The sequence below is a fragment of the Rissa tridactyla genome, chromosome 21, assembly GCF_028500815.1.
Source record: "Rissa tridactyla isolate bRisTri1 chromosome 21, bRisTri1.patW.cur.20221130, whole genome shotgun sequence".
Taxonomy (NCBI): Eukaryota; Metazoa; Chordata; class Aves; order Charadriiformes; family Laridae; genus Rissa; species Rissa tridactyla.
This window is the reverse complement of record NC_071486.1, coordinates 3,488,796-3,506,755: the sequence shown is the minus strand read 5'-3', so window position 1 is coordinate 3,506,755 and position 17,960 is coordinate 3,488,796. Positions and strand designations below refer to the sequence as shown.

Below are 17,960 nucleotides of genomic sequence, written 5' to 3'. Positions count from 1 at the left end.
TTTTCAGGTAAGAGAAGGGGTGAGGTGGTATAAGAGGCAGGGGAGCTCAGGTACAGTGCTTCTCTTGCATTTGTCTAAGGTCCTGTTAAATGCATGACATTCCAGCATTAGGAAAGGGATTTTCTGAAAGTTTCTACCATGAAAGCTGGTTTATTTTCAGATGGAGAAACTCTCTGCACTGCTACAAAAGGAGATGGGCCAGCTCTAGTTCCTATTACCTGGAGATTCTGGCGTCTCCAGGACCAGAGGCCAAGTCACTCTGGGCACAGGTTCCTCTTCAAAAACAGATACAAGTGTGTCATGAAAATGACATGTCACCTGGAACTCCCTGGCCCAGGTCCACCACTCCCTGAAAGGACCATGTGGTCAGTGGCTCAAGGGGCAGCTGTCTTGGCAGTGATTCCTTCTCTGCAGGAGCAATATTTAATAGAAATCACAGCTACTTAAGGACAGGCTAAAACTGTGTGAAAAAAAGGAAGACCTTAAAGCATTTGTTTCGTGGCTATTAAATGCCTCTTAGGAGCTGACTTTTAAGATGCAGAATCGCAGGTACTGAGGCACACCGGACTAAGCGCACAGCACACTGTACCTTTGATCCAGCACAAAAAGCAGTGCTGAGCAGAATGATCCCTCTGAAAGCCTCTGTCAAGGAAAAGGAGAGTCTTTGGGAGGCAGCAAGGAAGCAAATATACATAAAAGAGTTGCTAATAATTTTGGAACTGGGATCATCCAAATGACAGCAGTGTAATACTATTTCAGCAGTCCCCAGGAATGACTAGCACAGATTTACTATCACACACGACTGACACAGTCTGCCGTTTCCTTACCAAACCTTTCATATCCTCAGTCTTTTGAAGCCTCCCCGGACCCAGCTCAGGCCTGTTAACTATTCCATAGAAGAAATATAATTCCATGGATATTTGTGCTCACTGTATCTCTAGACACAAAGCTTGGAAAGGTATGAAAAGATTGGTCCCTGAGCACAGTACTAAGCTGTAATCGAAGCTGGAGAATCTCATCTTTTGACGACCACAGTTTCCTGCCTGATCCCTCCCTTTCTCTCGAATACACCCGCTGAACCCACCAACCATCACAAGAACATGGGCAGAACTGCAGCAGAACTAGCACCGAGCCACACAGCACAATTCCTTCCTTGGGACTGTTTCTGACTTGTGCTCAAGCAGGACAAACTATCCCCCAACACTACAACACAAAGCGCAGTTTCTACACCAGATCACCACAGTCAGCCATTTTTGGTTGAGGAAAACTATACTTCAGTGCAAAATTGCAATTTTAACACCCAAATATATTTGATTTCTGTGAGAGATTAATTTTTTACTTAAAGTAAATTTCTGTTATCCTTTACAATACAGTAAAACACGAATTTGGAATAAGGAAAAGATCCCATTTTCCTATTAGCAATTCAGAGGGATGCTGAGATACAACATTCCTTCTCTTCTCTTTCCGGGGAGAGACCTAAATACTAGAAATTTTGAAAATACGGCTAGGAAGACTCTCCTCCCTATGTGACACATCACAACCTCTTAAACAGGGAAATGCTCGTAAGCCGGCACTGAAACAACAGCATTCCCTCTGCCAGCCTGGCGCTTTATCCTCTCGCACAACTCCTGACACTGCACAGGGCACAGACAGACCCACACACTGCAGAACTTGCTTCTGCAAATGCTCCGCTGACTGCTCTCGTACAGTCCTCTTCCCTACCCTTGTTTTGGCTTATTTACTGCAAGCATTGTACTGACGAACAGGTAAACAGCACAAAAATAATGGCTATATGAACTATGCACATGACAAATAACCAAAAAACCTGAGGAAAGCATTTGAATGTTCCCCAGACTCTCCTTCTCCCTAACCTTTTGTTACCTTATTGATAGATCACACGCTCCACAGACCAAGAATTCGAACAGCATGCTATTAAAATTTGTTAAATTAGTCTCCTTTTTCTCTATTTCTGTAGAAAAAAAGACAAGTTATTTTAAGGCTTACCTCAATTTTATGTTCTTTCAAATATTTTTGCAGGATGCCTTTCCCCCCCCCTAAAACCACAACCTGAAATAAGGCACCCTAAGAATTTACTCAGTAACTCCCAGCTCACTAGATTCTTCCACAAAGTCTGAAAAAGGGAATAACTTCCTTTACCAGAAGCTTTATACTAACTCGTTTGATAATGGGTTGAGGATGCTCAGCTGCAAACACTGATGAGCGTCTCCCAGCTCTGCTGTGATGGTGGTAACAGGAAAGGAGAGATGGGGTGCTTTTATCTTAGAATTACTACTACACCTAAATCCAGCAGCTTCTTCCTGTTAGAACTTGGGATACTACGGGAAAATAAGTTGTTATGGGAGAAGCAGAGAGAGCAGGCGGTGTGTGAGGTACACAGGACTGAGGGCCCATCTGAAGTCACAGTGTGGGTTTCATGTGTGAAGGATTTAGCCCATAGTGGATATGTCATTTGTGGAAGATGGGTCATCATGGCTCTTAACTGGGAATTATACTTTAGCTCAGGACAGCCAAAGGAGTGCCCCACAGCCACCGGAGTGAGGGCAGGGCGCAGTGATGGCCAGATGGAAGCAGCAAAGGGCCTTTGCCACCAAGACGGGCCAAGCTCTGCTCTCAGCCGCTTCCCTAAATTGTTGCTGAACATGGTGAAGGATTTCCGCTTGAGGCAAGACCTCAGGCACTTCCTCCAGCAGCGTCACTGGGATGCGGGAGGGCTCACAAGGCAGACACTTCTGAACGGGACACCTTGGGCAGCCCCCACCAATGCCCCTTGCCTGGGCTTGAGGACGGCCATGGAGCTGAGAGCCCTCCTCCTGCTGCCGCTCTGCTTCCCAGGTAAGAGAAGGGCTGGGCTTGCCTCGGGCTTCCCACGCACCCAGGGGGAGCGGGACACCCTTCCCCACCTCCCGCTGCCCGGGGAGCTCCACACTGGGGGGGAATCCGACCATGGACAGACACTGCAGGGATGGGGAGGGAAGGGGCCGCCCCAGCTCCCACCATAACACATCTGGCTTCTCCAGGCTCCCAGGACAAACCACCCTGGGAGCACACAGCTGCGGTCTCCGGAGCAGCCCCAGCGCCTCCCCCAGTCACCATTTCCCGTCACACTGCCTGGCCCTTCTTGGCTGCTCCCATGGCAGCCCTGGGTCAGGACAGAGTTGCCCGGGGGCACGCGTCTGCCTCCCCTGCTGTCCCAGCAGAGAGCACAAGGCTTTCCGCATGTGGTACCAGGTTGGAGAACCGAGGCAGCCCTGCACCCAGCACAGCCTCGCACCCTGGGACGCTGGGCATCCTCCGAGGATGCCGCACGGAGGAGCTGCAGGCGGCTGGAGGCAAGCTCAAGCCCAGCCACAGAATGAGCATTTCATCCCCAGGGAACACACTGCCCTTGCTCCTTCCCTCTGCCCTGTCCCCAAACTCCGGACAGACGGCCACCCGGCTCCTGAGGGGCACCTGAGCCCCACCACTGTCATGCTACGCGTCGGGTGGGGCTGGTCTCCATTCTCCCTGTGGCAAGGGGCAGTAACAACGGGCTGGGCTGCTGGGGCAGCTCCAAACGCTGAGCCATGCACGGCTCCATTTAGGCTTGAAGGTCCAACGCCTCTAGCATTCGCAGGTCTGTGGGTTTTAAACCAAAGATACTGGGGTTTAAATCACAGAGGTGGTCCCAGCTCAAATCTCAGCACTGCCCACCAGAAACCAACCTCCCCATTTCCAAGCAGGGGAAATGGATCTCGGGTTTCAGAGTTCCTCCAGACACAAGTGCCCCTGGACGAAGGTCGGAGGCAGTTTCTGTGTGTCTGTCGGGAGGCTGTGGGCAGCCCTGCATCAGCTCCCCTCTCCCTCACCACATCTGGCATTTACAGCTCTCCAAGCCCAACCACCTGATGCCGAGAAGAGACAAGCAGAAGGAAGCACTCTATCTCTCCGGTGTCCTTACACAGCACGGACTGACTACCAGCAGCAGAAAGCCTGGTGCCGCGTGAGAGATGGACAATGTGAGCCCTTAGCGGAAACAACCAAGCCAGCACAATACTCATACAGAAACACGGCCACAAAGGGAAAACTTACGATACTGGATGACGGCCTGTATAGAACTGTGTCCATCACCATGACCAACCTCCAGACAGAGGACTCAGGCACATACTCCTGTGCTTACCTTTCCGACAGTTCCCAATATATTCCCTTATGGACAATCTCACTGATTGTTTTCAAGGGTGAGTACCTTTCTCCCCCCACAAACTCAACACTTGTCAGAAAGCAACATCACTCCTTCCCGCACTCTGTCCCCCCTCTCCCTCACAGGCGAGCACCTTCCCCTGACCCCCACAGCCCCCCACCCTCCCCAGCCTCGCTCACCGCCTGCCCCGCTCACACAGGCACGGTGTGACAGAGCCCCACAGACCCCGCTGGCCCTGCAGGCTCTCGCCTCCCTCTTCTCCTGCCCGACCTCAGCCCTGCGCTGATGGACGCACCATCCGTCACGGAGTTGCCCAGGGCAGAGTCTGGCCCAGGTGCCCACCTCAGGCCGGGGCTGGATGCCCGGGTGCCCACTGCTGGCGGGTCAGTGACCACATGTGCTGTTTCGCAGAGCTGCACACGTGGGAGCGGGACACTCTCTCTCTGCAGTGCCCCTACAGCACCCCGGGGCACAGCACGGGGACAAAAGTCTGGTGTGGAAGAGAAGGTCAGACTGAGTGTAAAGTCGTGGTGAGCACAGATTACCCTTCGACACGGAATGCACAGTGATCTGCACTGTCCGTCTGGCTCACGTGTGCTCTCGGGGAATCTGCCACCAGATGGGCCTCGCTCTCCTCCATTTCCCTCTCCCTCTGTCCCTTCCTCTCCCTCTGCCCAAGCAATCACCACCTTTCTCCCAGCTCCTCACTCAATGCTGCTGGGTAAAGCCTTGAAGCAGCAAACGGCACCCAGCTGCCAGGGAGAACCTGCCACTCGCTGAGGGGCGGCTGAGCCCCACCACTGCCATCCCGGGGTGGGGAGGGGCTGGTCTCCATTCTCCCTGTGGCAAGGGGCAGTAACAACGGGCTGGGCTGCTGGGGCAGCTCCAAACACTGAGCCATGCACGGCTCCATTTAGGCTTGAAGGTCCAACACCTCTAGCATTCGCAGGTCTGTGGGTTTTAAACCAAAGATACTGGGGTTTAAGTCACAGGGGTGGTCCCAGCTCAAATCTCAGCACTGCCCACCAGAAACCAACCTCCCCATTTCCAAGCAGGGGAATTTGGCAGGGGAAATGGATCTCGGGTTTCAGAGTTCCTCCAGACACAAGTGCCCCTGGACGAAGGTCGGAGGCAGTTTCTGTGTGTCTGTCGGGAGGCTGTGGGCAGCCCTGCATCAGCTCCCCTCTCCCTCACCACATCTGGCATTTACAGCTCTCCAAGCCCAACCACCTGATGCCGAGAAGAGACAAGCAGAAGGAAGCACTCTGTCTATCCAGTGTCCTTACACAGCATGGACTGACTACCAGCAGCAGAAAGCCTGGTGCCGCGTGAGAGATGGACAATGTGAGCCCTTAGCGGAAACAACCAAGCCAGCAGGATACCCATACAGAAACACGGCCACAAAGGGAAAACTTACGATACTGGATGACGGCCTGTATAGTACTGTGTCCATCACCATGACCAACCTCCAGACAGAGGACTCAGGCACATACTCCTGTGCTTACCTTTCCGACAGTTCCTGGTATATTCCCCTAAGGACGATCTCACTGATTGTTTTCAAGGGTGAGTACCTTTCTCCCCACACAAACTCAACACTTGTCAGAAAGCAACATCATTCCTTCCCGCACTCTGTCCCCCCTCTCCCTCACAGGTGAGCACCTTCCCCTGATCCCCACAGCCCCCCACCCTCCCCAGCCTCGCTCACCGCCTGCCCCGCTCACACAGGCACGGTGTGACGGAGCCCCACAGACCCCGCTGGCCCTGCAGGCTCTCGCCTCCCTCTTCTCCTGCCCGACCTCAGCCCTGCACTGATGGACGCACCATCCGTTAGGGAGTTGCCCAGGGCAGAGTCTGGCCCAGGTGCCCACTTCAGGCTGCGGCTGGATGCCCGGGTGCACACCGCTGGCGGGTCAGTGACCACATGTGCTGTTTCGCAGAGCTGCACACGTGGGAGCGGGACACTCTCTCTGTGCAGTGCCCCTATAGTGGCCTGGTGTACGGCATGGGAACAAAAGTCTGGTGTCGAAGAGAAGGTCAGACTGCGTGTAAAACTGTGGCGAGATCAGATTACCCTTCGACACGGCATAACAGCCAAGCTCTGCAAGACAGAACAGTGATCCAGGATGACACCCAGAAAAGGACTGTCAACATTACCATGCAGAAGATGCAGGCCCAGGACAGCGGCATGTACTGGTGTGCATTATATAGAGGTCCTGAACTCATCCGGATAATGGACTTCCAGCTCTCTGTGTCCAAGAGTGAGTACCTACTGGCAGACAAGCCTGCCCGTTGGCAGCGTTCAGCCTCACCACCCTGCTGCTTCTCCCTCCTGGCCTGCGCCACTGCAGCGAGGAGCCCAGCGCTGCCGCCACACAGCTGACGTCTCCCTCTCTGTCTCTCTGGCGGACACACGGGCGGCTGCCCCTTGGGCCTGTGGAGCCAAAGCTCTGGCCTGGCCCTTCATGCTCTGTCTGCTCCCAGCTGCTCCCACGAGCTCCCACAAATGGGGCCGCTCTTCACAACTGCTTCCCACAGGGCTCAGCCAGGGGCTCCAGGAGCAGCTCCCCCAGCTCTGCGCTTGCCTGGCCCACGCTGGGCACCGCTGGAGACCTCCCCCACTGCAGGCATTGCTCTTGCTCTGGCCCCGCAGCTGCCAGCCCTCCCTCGTCATGGACTCCCAGGCCCCACGGGCTGAGCCCCCATGAGCATGCGGTCCCTGGGGGAACCAAAGCAAGGGGACAGGACACCAGCCAATTTGTGGCACGAGTTACCTGGCTCCTGTCCCCTTCTGCTCCTCATGTCCTGCAAACAATTCTTATAGCCGAGTCCTTCACAGACAATGCTCTCTGCTTACTTTTCGTAAGCCTCTGTCTGCTTAAGCACAGAGCTGTTAAATAGTTCATTGCTACCTGAAGACCTCTGCCATAGAGCAGAGCTGCTTGCACTTACAGCACTTCCTTCGGCCACGTGTTGGGGGGGTACACACAAAGCGGGGCTCCTGCTCAGCTCCTTGCCCCTCCCTCCCACCTTTTGATCCTTATTTTGCTTTGCCGGCTGACAGCAAGTCGCGATGACACAGGTTACAGCCTGGGCAGTTTGGCTGTGCTGGGCATCGTGGCAGGAGTGCGTTTATAGCCCCATCTTCCCAGGGCCAGGGAAGTTTAGCTGGTAAATGCAAAGCAGCCCAGTAGTGATTATTCTTCTCTTCCTGTTTGTGATTGCAGCGTCGGCTGGAACACCTTTGTCAGGTACTGCAAGCACAAGTCTAACAACCCCTTCTGGCCACTCCCCACCACCATTGTAAGGCCTAAAGAAGTCTCTGAGCTTGAACACAGACAGGAGTTGTTAACATCTCGCATTGTTTCCCCTGTACTTAAAATCCCTTCAGTCGTGCATGCAGAGACATTGCTGTCAATACGCCTCCTCAGCAGCTGCACACCTGACTGGCCATTCTGTTTTGCTTTGTCTCCTGTCACTGACACAGGTCGGTCCTTTCTCTGAAAGTATTCTACTTGCAGGTGAAGCACCAACCTCCTTGTCTTCCATTTCTCCAATGATTCCCTCTAACTCCACTGAAAGAACTATCAGTACTGAGGAAGAAATGAAACAACACAGGTGAGCTGTACCTTGCTGACAGGTGAACGGGGCAGCACGAGCCAGCCTGAACACTCGAGGGTAGAAAAGAGCAGGTTCTGTCCGCTCCTCCCCCAGGTGACAGAAGACTCATTTTATCAACAATCGAGTAAGAGGGAATTGGCTAATCTGATTTATCTCACAGTTGCAAAGAAGCTGTGATGGTACGGGGCAAAGAGAAAACATTTCTCTAACTAGAAAGCAGCAAGCAGAAAACAACAGAAAAACTAGGAGTTCACCACACATGGCAAAAGAAATGCACACGGCTGCAGAGATCCTACCCCAGAAATACCACCAGATGGAGGATTTGGCTGGCTATCTCTGTACCTCCTCCAAAGATGAAAACAAAGGAGAAATAACAAAACAAACATTTTGAAATGTAACAAATTCAAAGTGGCAAAAAGAAAAGTCTCTTGTGCCTTACTGGGAACGTAGGCCTCTGAAAGAGGGGGATGGGGAGCTCTTTTACTTTACTTACAGCATAGCTAATAGGTTCTTCCATCCTCCTCGCATCAGCACACATCTTACACTGTCTGTAAAAATCTCCGCGCTCCTTCCCTTTCACTGTCTTCTTCACTCACATAAACTGCTAAATTTGCTCCTTTCAGGAGTTTTCTATGTGGGGAAGATAATCTCAAAAGCAATCTGCAGTATCCGAACTCCCCATGGTTTGGAGAGCTAAGTCTTCCATCGTGCTAAACAGACATCTGTAGAACGATGCTCGGGACAGATTTACCTTCCTTTCTAAACTCATTGGGAGTCTCCCTTAAATACTAATTCCTGATGGATTCCCCTTATGCATGAAGAACGGTCACGTTCCACAAAATCCTTACCCTCCTTGGGGAACCCCTCCATCTCTCTGGATCGATTCTGCTGTCCTTGTGGGGTTTTTAATTTGTTTTGGTATATTTCTTTCCTTTTTTTTTTCTAGGTTGCAGACCATCCTTTGGCTTGTCCTTGGTATCGTGACCAGCAAGATCCTGGCAATAGTGATCCTAGTGCTCCTCACGAGAAGGATGAAGAGGACCTCCACAGTGAAAGCATCTAGATGATAGTAAGCAGCAAAATCACAGTGCAAAACAACAAGTCCTCTCCAGAACAGCAACCACCTGCCTGGTGGGGATGCAAGTCATGTGGGCTTTTAGCCAAAACCAGAGAAAGCTGCTTCTCACCAAAGCTTTTCCACCAGGGCAAGCTCCTGTAACTGAATCCCGTTCAGAGAAGCAACAAAGTACAGTTAGGAAGGACAGAGACACCAGCAGACACACTGAGACGCTGCCCTTGAGCACAGGGATAAGAAAAGGGCAAGGAAGAGAGGGGTGAAGAGGCTTGGGGAAAAAAATGTGCTATATAGAGACAGGTTCCCCTCTTTTTCCCCATGTCTCTTGAATTTCTCAAAAGCAGCTCCTCCCACTACCCCACTCTTGGCTGCTAGGGCTGACGCATCACACTGCTTTATACCCTGAGGTAGTTTAAATCCCACATGGTCTAAAGCAGGCATGAATTAACTTCTCTCCCTCTGTTGCCCAGCACCAACCACTCTGGTGGGAATTTCCCTCCTGATATTACTCAGAAGGAAACATTTTGCTTAAGAGAAGAAACCTCTCCCACAGCCTAAATACCTCCAAACACATAAAGGCTCCTTTTCAGCAGGTTCAGAGGGCAGTTTGTACGACCGGTCAATCTGTCCCCGGTTCCTGGCAGCCCCTGTAATTCTGCAAGGTGCAGTAAGCGTTCGCCCCCACCAGAAAACATCAGCCTTCTTTTCCCACTGCTGGACTCAACTATGAACACTTCCCAGCCAACAGACATTTCATGAAAGACTTTTCCCTCTACCCGTCCAGGGCAGGAGATACCAGGAGAGGAGAAAGTTCTGAGAAGAGCTCACGTGACACCCTGTGCTAAAAGCACCTCTATGCCCCAGGTCGAAGAAGTCTCTTCCTTCCAGCCAGCCAGAGCACAAGCTACCACCCACTGCCACCCTGCCAGCCTCACCTGAGGCCAGCCCTTAAATATCTTCCTCCATGTCACACAGCAAAGTCAAAAGGGACTTTGAGGGAGGGGAAAACACAGCTTGCTTCAATTATTGCTCTCTTTCCTCCTCCTCCTTCTACTCTTCCCATCTCCAGCCCAGCCAGCAGCCTCACCTCGTCCTCTCCTTTTGACCAGCAGAGGAGGGAAGCAGGCGGGGAGGAGCCCATGGGCAGCATCTGCTGCTGGGAGCTGCCCTCGCAGCCTGCCCGGGCTCTGCCACCAGCACCCCCCTGTTGCCAGGTCCCACCTGGGAGCAGCCACGCTACTGCCACAGAGCAGGGTCTCACCCCGGAGCACCCACACTTCCCACAGAGCTCTGCAAACCCTCTCGCCTTCCCCATGGGCCCCTGCACCAGGGCTCTGCGAGGCTGCCCCATGGCAAATAAAATGTGCAAAACCAAACGGTTCTGGTCTGGTTTCTGCAGCTGGGCACTCAGGGGAAGGCACCCCGAGGGCTCTGTGCACAGCAAAGCACAGGGCACGAGGGAAATGGCTGTGGGGGTGGAGGTGGGGGATCCCAAATGACACGGGAGGGTTCATGCAGACACAGCCCTGGACGCATTACCACCCTGGCTTTCAGGAGACTTTCCAGCAAGGGCCTGGGCAGAGGACACCGTGGGAGCCCAGAGAGAAGGGCTTGGCCAGGGAAAGGACCTGTGCCATCTCCCACGGCTCGGGACAGCCCAAGGAGTGCCCCACGGCCACCGGAGTGAGGGCAGAGCATGGCAATGGCCAGGCGAGAGCAGCAAAGGGCCTTTGCCATCAAGACAGGCTGAGCTCTGCTCTCAGCCACTTCCCCAAATGCATTAAGAAATTATCGTAATATCAGTCCTGTAACAAAACATGGTGAAGGATTTCCGCTTGAGGCAAGACCTCAGGCACTTCCTCCAGCAGCGCCACTGGGATGCGGGAGGGCTCACAAGGCAGACACTTTTGAACGGAACACCTTGGGCAGCCCCCACCAATGCCCCTTGCCTGGGCTTGAGGACGGCCATGGAGCTGAGAGCCCTCCTCCTGCTGCCGCTCTGCTTCCCAGGTAAGAGAAGGGCTGGGCTTGCCTCGGGCTTCCCACGCACCCAGGGGGAGCGGGACACCCTTCCCCACCTCCCGCTGCCCGGGGAGCTCCACACTGGGGGGGAATCCGACCACGGACAGACACTGCAGGGATGGGGAGGGAAGGGGCCGCACCAGCTCCCACCATAACACATCTGGCTTCTCCAGGCTCCCAGGACAAACCACCCTGGGAGCACACAGCTGCGGTCTCCAGAGCAGCCCCAGCGCCTCCCCCAGTCGCCATTTCCCGTCACACTGCCTGGCCCTTCTTGGCTGCTCCCATTGCAGCCCCGGGTCAGGACAGCGTTGCCCGGGGGCACGCGCCTGCCTCCCCTGCTGTCCCAGCAGAGAGCACAAGGCTTTCCGCATGTGGTACCAGGTTGGAGAACCGAGGCAGCCCTGCACCCAGCACAGCCTCGCACCCTGGGTCGCTGGGCATCCTCCGAGGATGCCGCATGGAGGAGCTGCAGGCGGCTGGAGGCAAGCTCAAGCCCAGCCACAGAATGAGCATTTCATCCCCAGGGAACACACTGCCCTTGCTCCTTCCCTCTGCCCTGTCCCCAAACTCCGGACAGACGGCCACCCGGCTCCTGAGGGGCACCTGAGCCCCACCACTGTCATGCTACGCGTCGGGTGGGGCTGGTCTCCATTCTCCCTGTGGCAAGGGGCAGTAACAATGGGCTGGGCTGCTGGGGCAGCTCCAAACACTGAGCCATGCACGGCTCCATTTAGGCTTGAAGGTCCAACGCCTCTAGCATTCGCAGGTCTGTGGGTTTTAAACCAAAGATACTGGGGTTTAAGTCACAGGGGTGGCCCCAGCTCAAATCTCAGCACTGCCCACCAGAAACCAACCTCCCCATTTCCAAGCAGGGGAATTTGGCAGGGGAAATGGATCTCGGGTTTCAGAGTTCCTCCAGACACAAGTGCCCCTGGACGAAGGTCGGAGGCAGTTTCTGTGTGTCCGTCGGGAGGCTGTGGGCAGCCCTGCATCAGCTCCCCTCTCCCTCACCACATCTGGCATTTACAGCTCTCCAAGCCCAACCACCTGATGCTGAGGAGAGACAAGCAGAAGGAAGCACTCTGTCTATCCAGTGTCCTTACACAGCATGGACTGACTACCAGCAGCAGAAAGCCTGGTGCCGCGTGAGAGATGGACAATGTGAGCCCTTAGCGGAAACAACCAAGCCAGCAGGATACCCATACAGAAACACGGCCACAAAGGGAAAAGTTACGATACTGGATGACCGCCAGTATAGAACTGTGTACATCACCATGACCAGCCTCCAGGCAGAGGACTCAGGCACATACTACTGTGCTTACCGTTCCGACAGTTCCCAATATATTCCCTTATGGACGATCTCACTGATTGTTTTCAAGGGTGAGTACCTTTCTCCCCCCACAAACTCAACACTTGTCAGAAAGCAACATCACTCCTTCCCGCACTCCCTCCCCCCTCTCTCTTACAAGCGAGTGGCTTCCCCTGACCCCCACAGCCCCCCACCCTCCCCAGCCTCGCTCACCGCCTGCCCCGCTCACACAGGCATGGTGTGACGGAGCCCCACAGACCCCGCTGGCCCTGCAGGCTCTCGCCTCCCTCTTCTCCTGCCCGACCTCAGCCCTGCGCTGATGGACACGCCATCCGTCAGGGAATTGCCCAGGGCAGAGTCTGGCCCAGGTGCCCACCTCAGGCCGGGGCTGGATGCTCGGGTGCCCATCGCTCACGGGTCAGTGACCACATGTGCTGTTTCGCAGAGCTGCACACGTGGGAGCGGGACACTCTCTCTGTGCAGTGCCCCTACAGCACCCCGGGGCACAGTACAGGGACAAAAGTCTGGTGTGGAAGAGAAGGTCAGACTGAGTGTAAAGTCGTGGTAAGCACAGATTACCCTTCGACACGGAATGCACAGTGATCTGCACTGTCCGTCTGGCTCACGTGTGCTCTCGGGGAATCTGCCACCAGATGGGCCTCGCTCTCCTCCATTTCCCTCTCCCTCTGTCCCTTCCTCTCCCTCTGCCCAAGCAATCACCACCTTTCTCCCAGCTCCTCACTCAATGCTGCTGGGTAAAGCCTTGAAGCAGCAAACGGCCACCCAGCTGCCAGGGAGAACCTGCCACTCGCTGAGGCGTTGCTGAACTCCACCACTGCCATCCCGGGGTGGAGAGGGGCTGGTCTCCATTCTCCCTGTGGCAAGGGGCAGTAACAATGGGCTGGGCTGCTGGGGCAGCTCCAAACACTGAGCCATGCACGGCTCCATTTAGGCTTGAAGGTCCAACACCTCTAGCATTCGCAGGTCTGTGGGTTTTAAACCAAAGATACTGGGGTTTAAGTCACAGGGGTGGCCCCAGCTCAAATCTCAGCACTGCCCACCAGAAACCAACCTCCCCATTTCCAAGCAGGGGAATTTAGCAGGGGAAATGGACCTCGGGTTTCAGAGTTCCTCCAGACACAAGTGCCCCTGGACGAAGGTCGGAGGCAGTTTCTGTGTGTCCGTCGGGAGGCTGTGGGCAGCCCTGCATCAGCTCCCCTCTCCCTCACCACATCTGGCATTTACAGCTCTCCAAGCCCAACCACCTGATGCCGAGGAGAGACAAGCAGAAGGAAGCACTCTGTCTATCCGGTGTCCTTACACAGCACGGACTGACTACCAGCAGCAGAAAGCCTGGTGCCGCGTGAGAGATGGACAATGTGAGCCCTTAGCGGAAACAACCAAGCCAGCAGGATACCCATACAGAAACACGGCCACAAAGGGAAAAGTTACGATACTGGATGACCGCCAGTATAGAACTGTGTCCATCACCATGACCAGCCTCCAGGCAGAGGACTCAGGCACATACTCCTGTGCTTACCGTCACAACAGTTACTGGTATATTCCCTTATGGACGATCTCACTGATTGTTTTCAAGGGTGAGTACCTTTCTCCCCCCACAAACTCAACACTTGTCAGAAAGCAACATCACTCCTTCCCGCACTCCCTCCCCCCTCTCTCTTACAAGCGAGTGGCTTCCCCTGACCCCCACAGCCCCCCACCCTCCCCAGCCTCGCTCACCGCCTGCCCCGCTCACACAGGCACGGTGTGACGGGGCCCCACAGACCCCGCTGGCCCTGCAGGCTCTCGCCTCCCTCTTCTCCTGCCCAACATCAGCCCTGCGCTGATGGACACGCCGTCCGTCAGGGAGTTGCCCAGGGCAGAGTCTGGCCCAGGTGCCCACCTCAGGCCGGGGATGGATGCCCGGGTGCCCACTGTTGGCGGGTCAGTGACCACATGTGCTGTTTCGCAGAGCTGCAAACGTGGGAGCGGGACACTCTCTCTGTGCAGTGCCCCTATAGTGGCCTGGTGTACGGCATGGGGACAAAAGTCTGGTGTCGAAGAGAAGGTCAGACTGCGTGTAAAACTGTGGCGAGATCAGATTACCCTTCAACACGGCATAACAGCCAAGCTCTGCAAGACAGAACATTGATCCAGGATGACACCCAGAAAAGGACTGTCAACATTACCATGCAGAAGATGCAGGCCCAGGACAGCGGCATGTACTGGTGTGCATTATATAGAGGCCGTGAACTCATCCGGATAATGGACTTCCAGCTCTCTGTGTCCAAGAGTGAGTACCTACTGGCAGACAAGCCTGCCCGTTGGCAGCGTTCAGCCTCACCACCCTGCTGCTTCTCCCTCCCGGCCTGCGCCACTGCAGCGAGGAGCCCAGCGCTGCCGCCACACAGCTGACGTCTCCCTCTCTGTCTCTCTGGCGGACACACGGGCGGCTGCCCCTTGGGCCTGTGGAGCCAAAGCTCTGGCCTGGCCCTTCATGCTCTGTCTGCTCCCAGCTGCTCCCACGAGCTCCCACAAATGGGGCCGCTCTTCACAACTGCTTCCCACAGGGCTCAGCCAGGGGCTCCAGGAGCAGCTCCCCCAGCTCTGCGCTTGCCTGGCCCACGCTGGGCACCGCTGGAGACCTCCCCCACTGCAGGCATTGCTCTTGCTCTGGCCCCGCAGCTGCCAGCCCCCCCTCGTCATGGACTCCCAGGCCCCACGGGCTGAGCCCCCATGAGCATGCGGTCCCTGGGGGAACCAAAGCAAGGGGACAGGACACCAGCCAATTTGTGGCACGAGTTACCTGGCTCCTGTCCCCTTCTGCTCCTCATGTCCTGCAAACAATTCTTATAGCCGAGTCCTTCACAGACAATGCTCTCTGCTTACTTTTCGTAAGCCTCTGTCTGCTTAAGCACAGAGCTGTTAAATAGTTCATTGCTACCTGAACACCTCTGCCATAGAGCAGAGCTGCTTGCACTTACAGCACTTCCTTCGGCCACGTGTTGGGGGGGTACACACAAAGCGGGGCTCCTGCTCAGCTCCTTGCCCCTCCCTCCCACCTTTTGATCCTTATTTTGCTTTGCCGGCTGACAGCAAGTCGCGATGACACAGGTTACAGCCTGGGCAGTTTGGCTGTGCTGGGCATCATGGCAGGAGTGCGTTTATAGCCCCATCTTCCCAGGGCCAGGGAAGTTTAGCTGGTAAATGCAAAGCAGCCCAGTAGTGATTATTCTTCTCTTCCTGTTTGTGATTGCAGCGTCGGCTGGAACACCTTTGTCAGGTACTGCAAGCACAAGTCTAACAACTCTTTCTGTCACCGCCCCACCACCGAGGTAAGGCCTTAAAAAAGTCTCTAATTTGAACACAGACATGAGTTATTAGTGTCTCAGCCACAGTATGACTCTCTTCCTGCGGTAGGCAGGCCTTCTGAAGGTTCCTGCTTACACAGGAATTCAACATGACAGGCGTCCTTAACAACGATGGCCTCTCCTCTTCCAGCTCCAACCCAGAGTGTAATTACAAAGGAGGAAATAGATTAATAAAGTCACGTCACAGCTTTCTGGAATGCAGATGCCTATCGTCTTTTTTATCCTTATCTCTTTGGGCTGCACTCTTTGGAGCAACAGAGGCACAGAGATTCTTCCCCTGAGCCTTTTTGTCTTGACTTTGCTCACTCTTGTGCATGAATATTTAACAATTAAATAGACCTTGGCTGCTATTTTATCCTTCTATTTACCAGGCAGTTAAATGTAAAGGATTTTCTTCCCCTTTGGACATCTGCTGTCATCAACACTACAGCAGCACCTCAGAGTACAATCATACATCAGCTCCAGTGTGCCAGGTGCAGCAAAACCCAGGAGGAAAAGGCAGTACCTGCTGCAGAGGGCCTGGAATTGTACTCTGAACTTTGAGCAGTGGCTTGTTTTTAAAGTCTGGAGAATAGTTTAGGAAAAGCTCAGAAGGCACGGCCAGGCAGAAAAATCAAAATAGCATTGCTGCAGGAGAACCACCCCCTCCTTCCAAGTGCATGAAAGCTAGTGCATAAGAGCTATTCCTGTCCCTTTCTTTGGTCACTGTTTCGTAATGGGCTGCGCCATCATCATGCTGTGCTACCATCTAACACTGGTAACCCTTTTGCTCTCCTGGCTTCAGCTCAAATGTACACACCTTCAACATACTCTCTGGCGTCCTGAGCATCCTGTTCATCCTGGCACTTACCAGCTCGGTAACACTGTGCGTCAGGCAGCACAAGCAGCTGAAGAGAAGAGGTATGTGGAGACTGGTGATGCCTCATGTTCTAGTCTATACTAAACATCTGGCCATCACTTTTCCACTCCTGGCGACCTTATTCCCAACTCACAGAGCTCTGGAGAAGATAAGGCTGGTGTAGCTTGGGAAGTCTCAAGGCAGGCTTCTTGCTGTGATCTCCTCTCACAATAAATTAAACCATGTTCCTCTAGACTCTGCACAGGACACCTCCTACCATGTTAAGAGGACAATTAAAGTGAGAGCAATGTGTTCACCAGATTCAGGGTAGAGGGGTCGCACTGTCACACCCATCGCTTCTGCCACTGCGCAGTCCCACAGCCTTCCCCGAAACTCCTGAAGTATAGGCAATGCCATGGGATTTCATGGACTTCTCTACTTCTAAAACCTCTGATTTTGGCTCTTTCCAAAGGTAACAGACAAGCAGAGGACACCTATGACAAACCAGAGGACATAGCACAGGTAAGGAAAATGATAGATTTCCCATATGGTACATGAATCCCTTACCAATAGCCTGTGAGGAGCGGGCTGACCCATCTGATGAGGACCTTGGTGCTCATTTTTGGTTGTAAGCAGGAGGCAAAATGGTATTTAATGTCACCAGAGAGAGGAATGTTCCTATCTGGAGAGAGAGGGGAGTAATTAATGTAAGGAATCTCCAGCAGGAAAAAAACAATGGAGCAAATTCTAGTAATCTCTGAGAAATGTCTTTAAGACTAGAAACCAGGGTTAGACAATGAGGTTGTAACCCGTATCAAGGAGAGGTGATGAAGGAAAGAGTTTTCTGTTCTTTCAGCTCTGTCACGACCAAAGGTAAGTTTTTACATGCTTCTCTTTTCCCCCTGGGAAAACCTTGTCCTTTTGAAAACAGCTGTGGCCTGGCACTGAATCATGCTAAGAAGTACTTTCCCTTTCTTTTCATAGCTTGACAGTACTGAAAGAATGGAAAGTCCCAAGGATGACGGCGAAGACCTAAAATATGTTACCCTGAACTATAAATCCCGACTCAGTGACGAGGATCCTCTCTACTGTAATGTTGAACGAAGTCAGGCTCACAGGAAACCCGAAGATGAAAATGTAGAATATGCTATCGTTGCACTCAAGCAGTTACCGACAAGTGAGAAAGGCTGAAGCACAGAATCCCCAAGTAATCCAGAAATGGGAGAAAAGAATAAGAAGTGGGAATGGGGAGCAGAAGATGTGTGGATGGACACTGGGGAAAGATCTAAGTTTTTGTTGCCGTGTGTATGTTGCCTGTACAATTAGAGGCCAGTAGAGAATTTTGCCACAATTGTGCAGATTCTCTCGGGTCAGACAGAGGTGCTGGGCAATTCTCAGGATCTCTTGTGCATCTGCTTTCTTCGGTCCCATTAAAATGCAGACTCTTTTGGAAAGGCAGGTGTGGAGGACTGACCTTTTGAAAAAGAGCAATATTTGTCTGGACATGAATAGGTTTGCTATTTCAA

General features: G+C 53.6%; 1 protein-coding gene across 6 annotated transcripts; it reads left to right on the top strand.

The window, feature by feature from the left end:
• Positions 1-2,699: 2,699 nt before the first annotated feature.
• Positions 2,700-17,960, top strand: LOC128900341 (trem-like transcript 2 protein). Of its 6 annotated transcripts, none has more exons than XM_054181370.1 (10): positions 2,701-2,853; positions 3,963-4,235; positions 5,411-5,761; positions 11,946-12,296; positions 13,473-13,823; positions 14,198-14,518; positions 15,485-15,560; positions 16,381-16,496; positions 16,907-16,956; positions 17,419-17,960. In XM_054181370.1, the coding sequence occupies exons 1-10, from the start codon at positions 2,811-2,813 to the stop codon at positions 17,623-17,625; spliced, it is 2,139 nt and encodes a 712-aa protein (XP_054037345.1). In that variant the 5' UTR covers positions 2,701-2,810; the 3' UTR covers positions 17,626-17,960. The 6 variants fall into 6 exon arrangements, with proteins under 6 accessions (XP_054037347.1, XP_054037345.1, XP_054037343.1 ...); XM_054181368.1 differs by having other exon boundaries at positions 3,885-4,235; XM_054181372.1 differs by lacking the exon at positions 16,381-16,496 and having other exon boundaries at positions 2,700-2,853; positions 3,885-4,235; positions 17,419-17,503.

What these genes read in the sequence shown, in the direction of transcription:
- LOC128900341 (XM_054181368.1), top strand. Translation starts at nt 2,811, where the DNA reads ATGGAGCTGAGAGCCCTCCTCCTGCTGCCGCTCTGCTTCCCAG. An exon ending in CTCACTGATTGTTTTCAAGG is followed by an intron (nt 5,762 to 11,945) that starts GTGAGTACCTTT and finishes TGGCATTTACAG; the next exon opens with CTCTCCAAGCCCAACCACCT. An exon ending in CTCACTGATTGTTTTCAAGG is followed by an intron (nt 12,297 to 13,472) that starts GTGAGTACCTTT and finishes TGGCATTTACAG; the next exon opens with CTCTCCAAGCCCAACCACCT.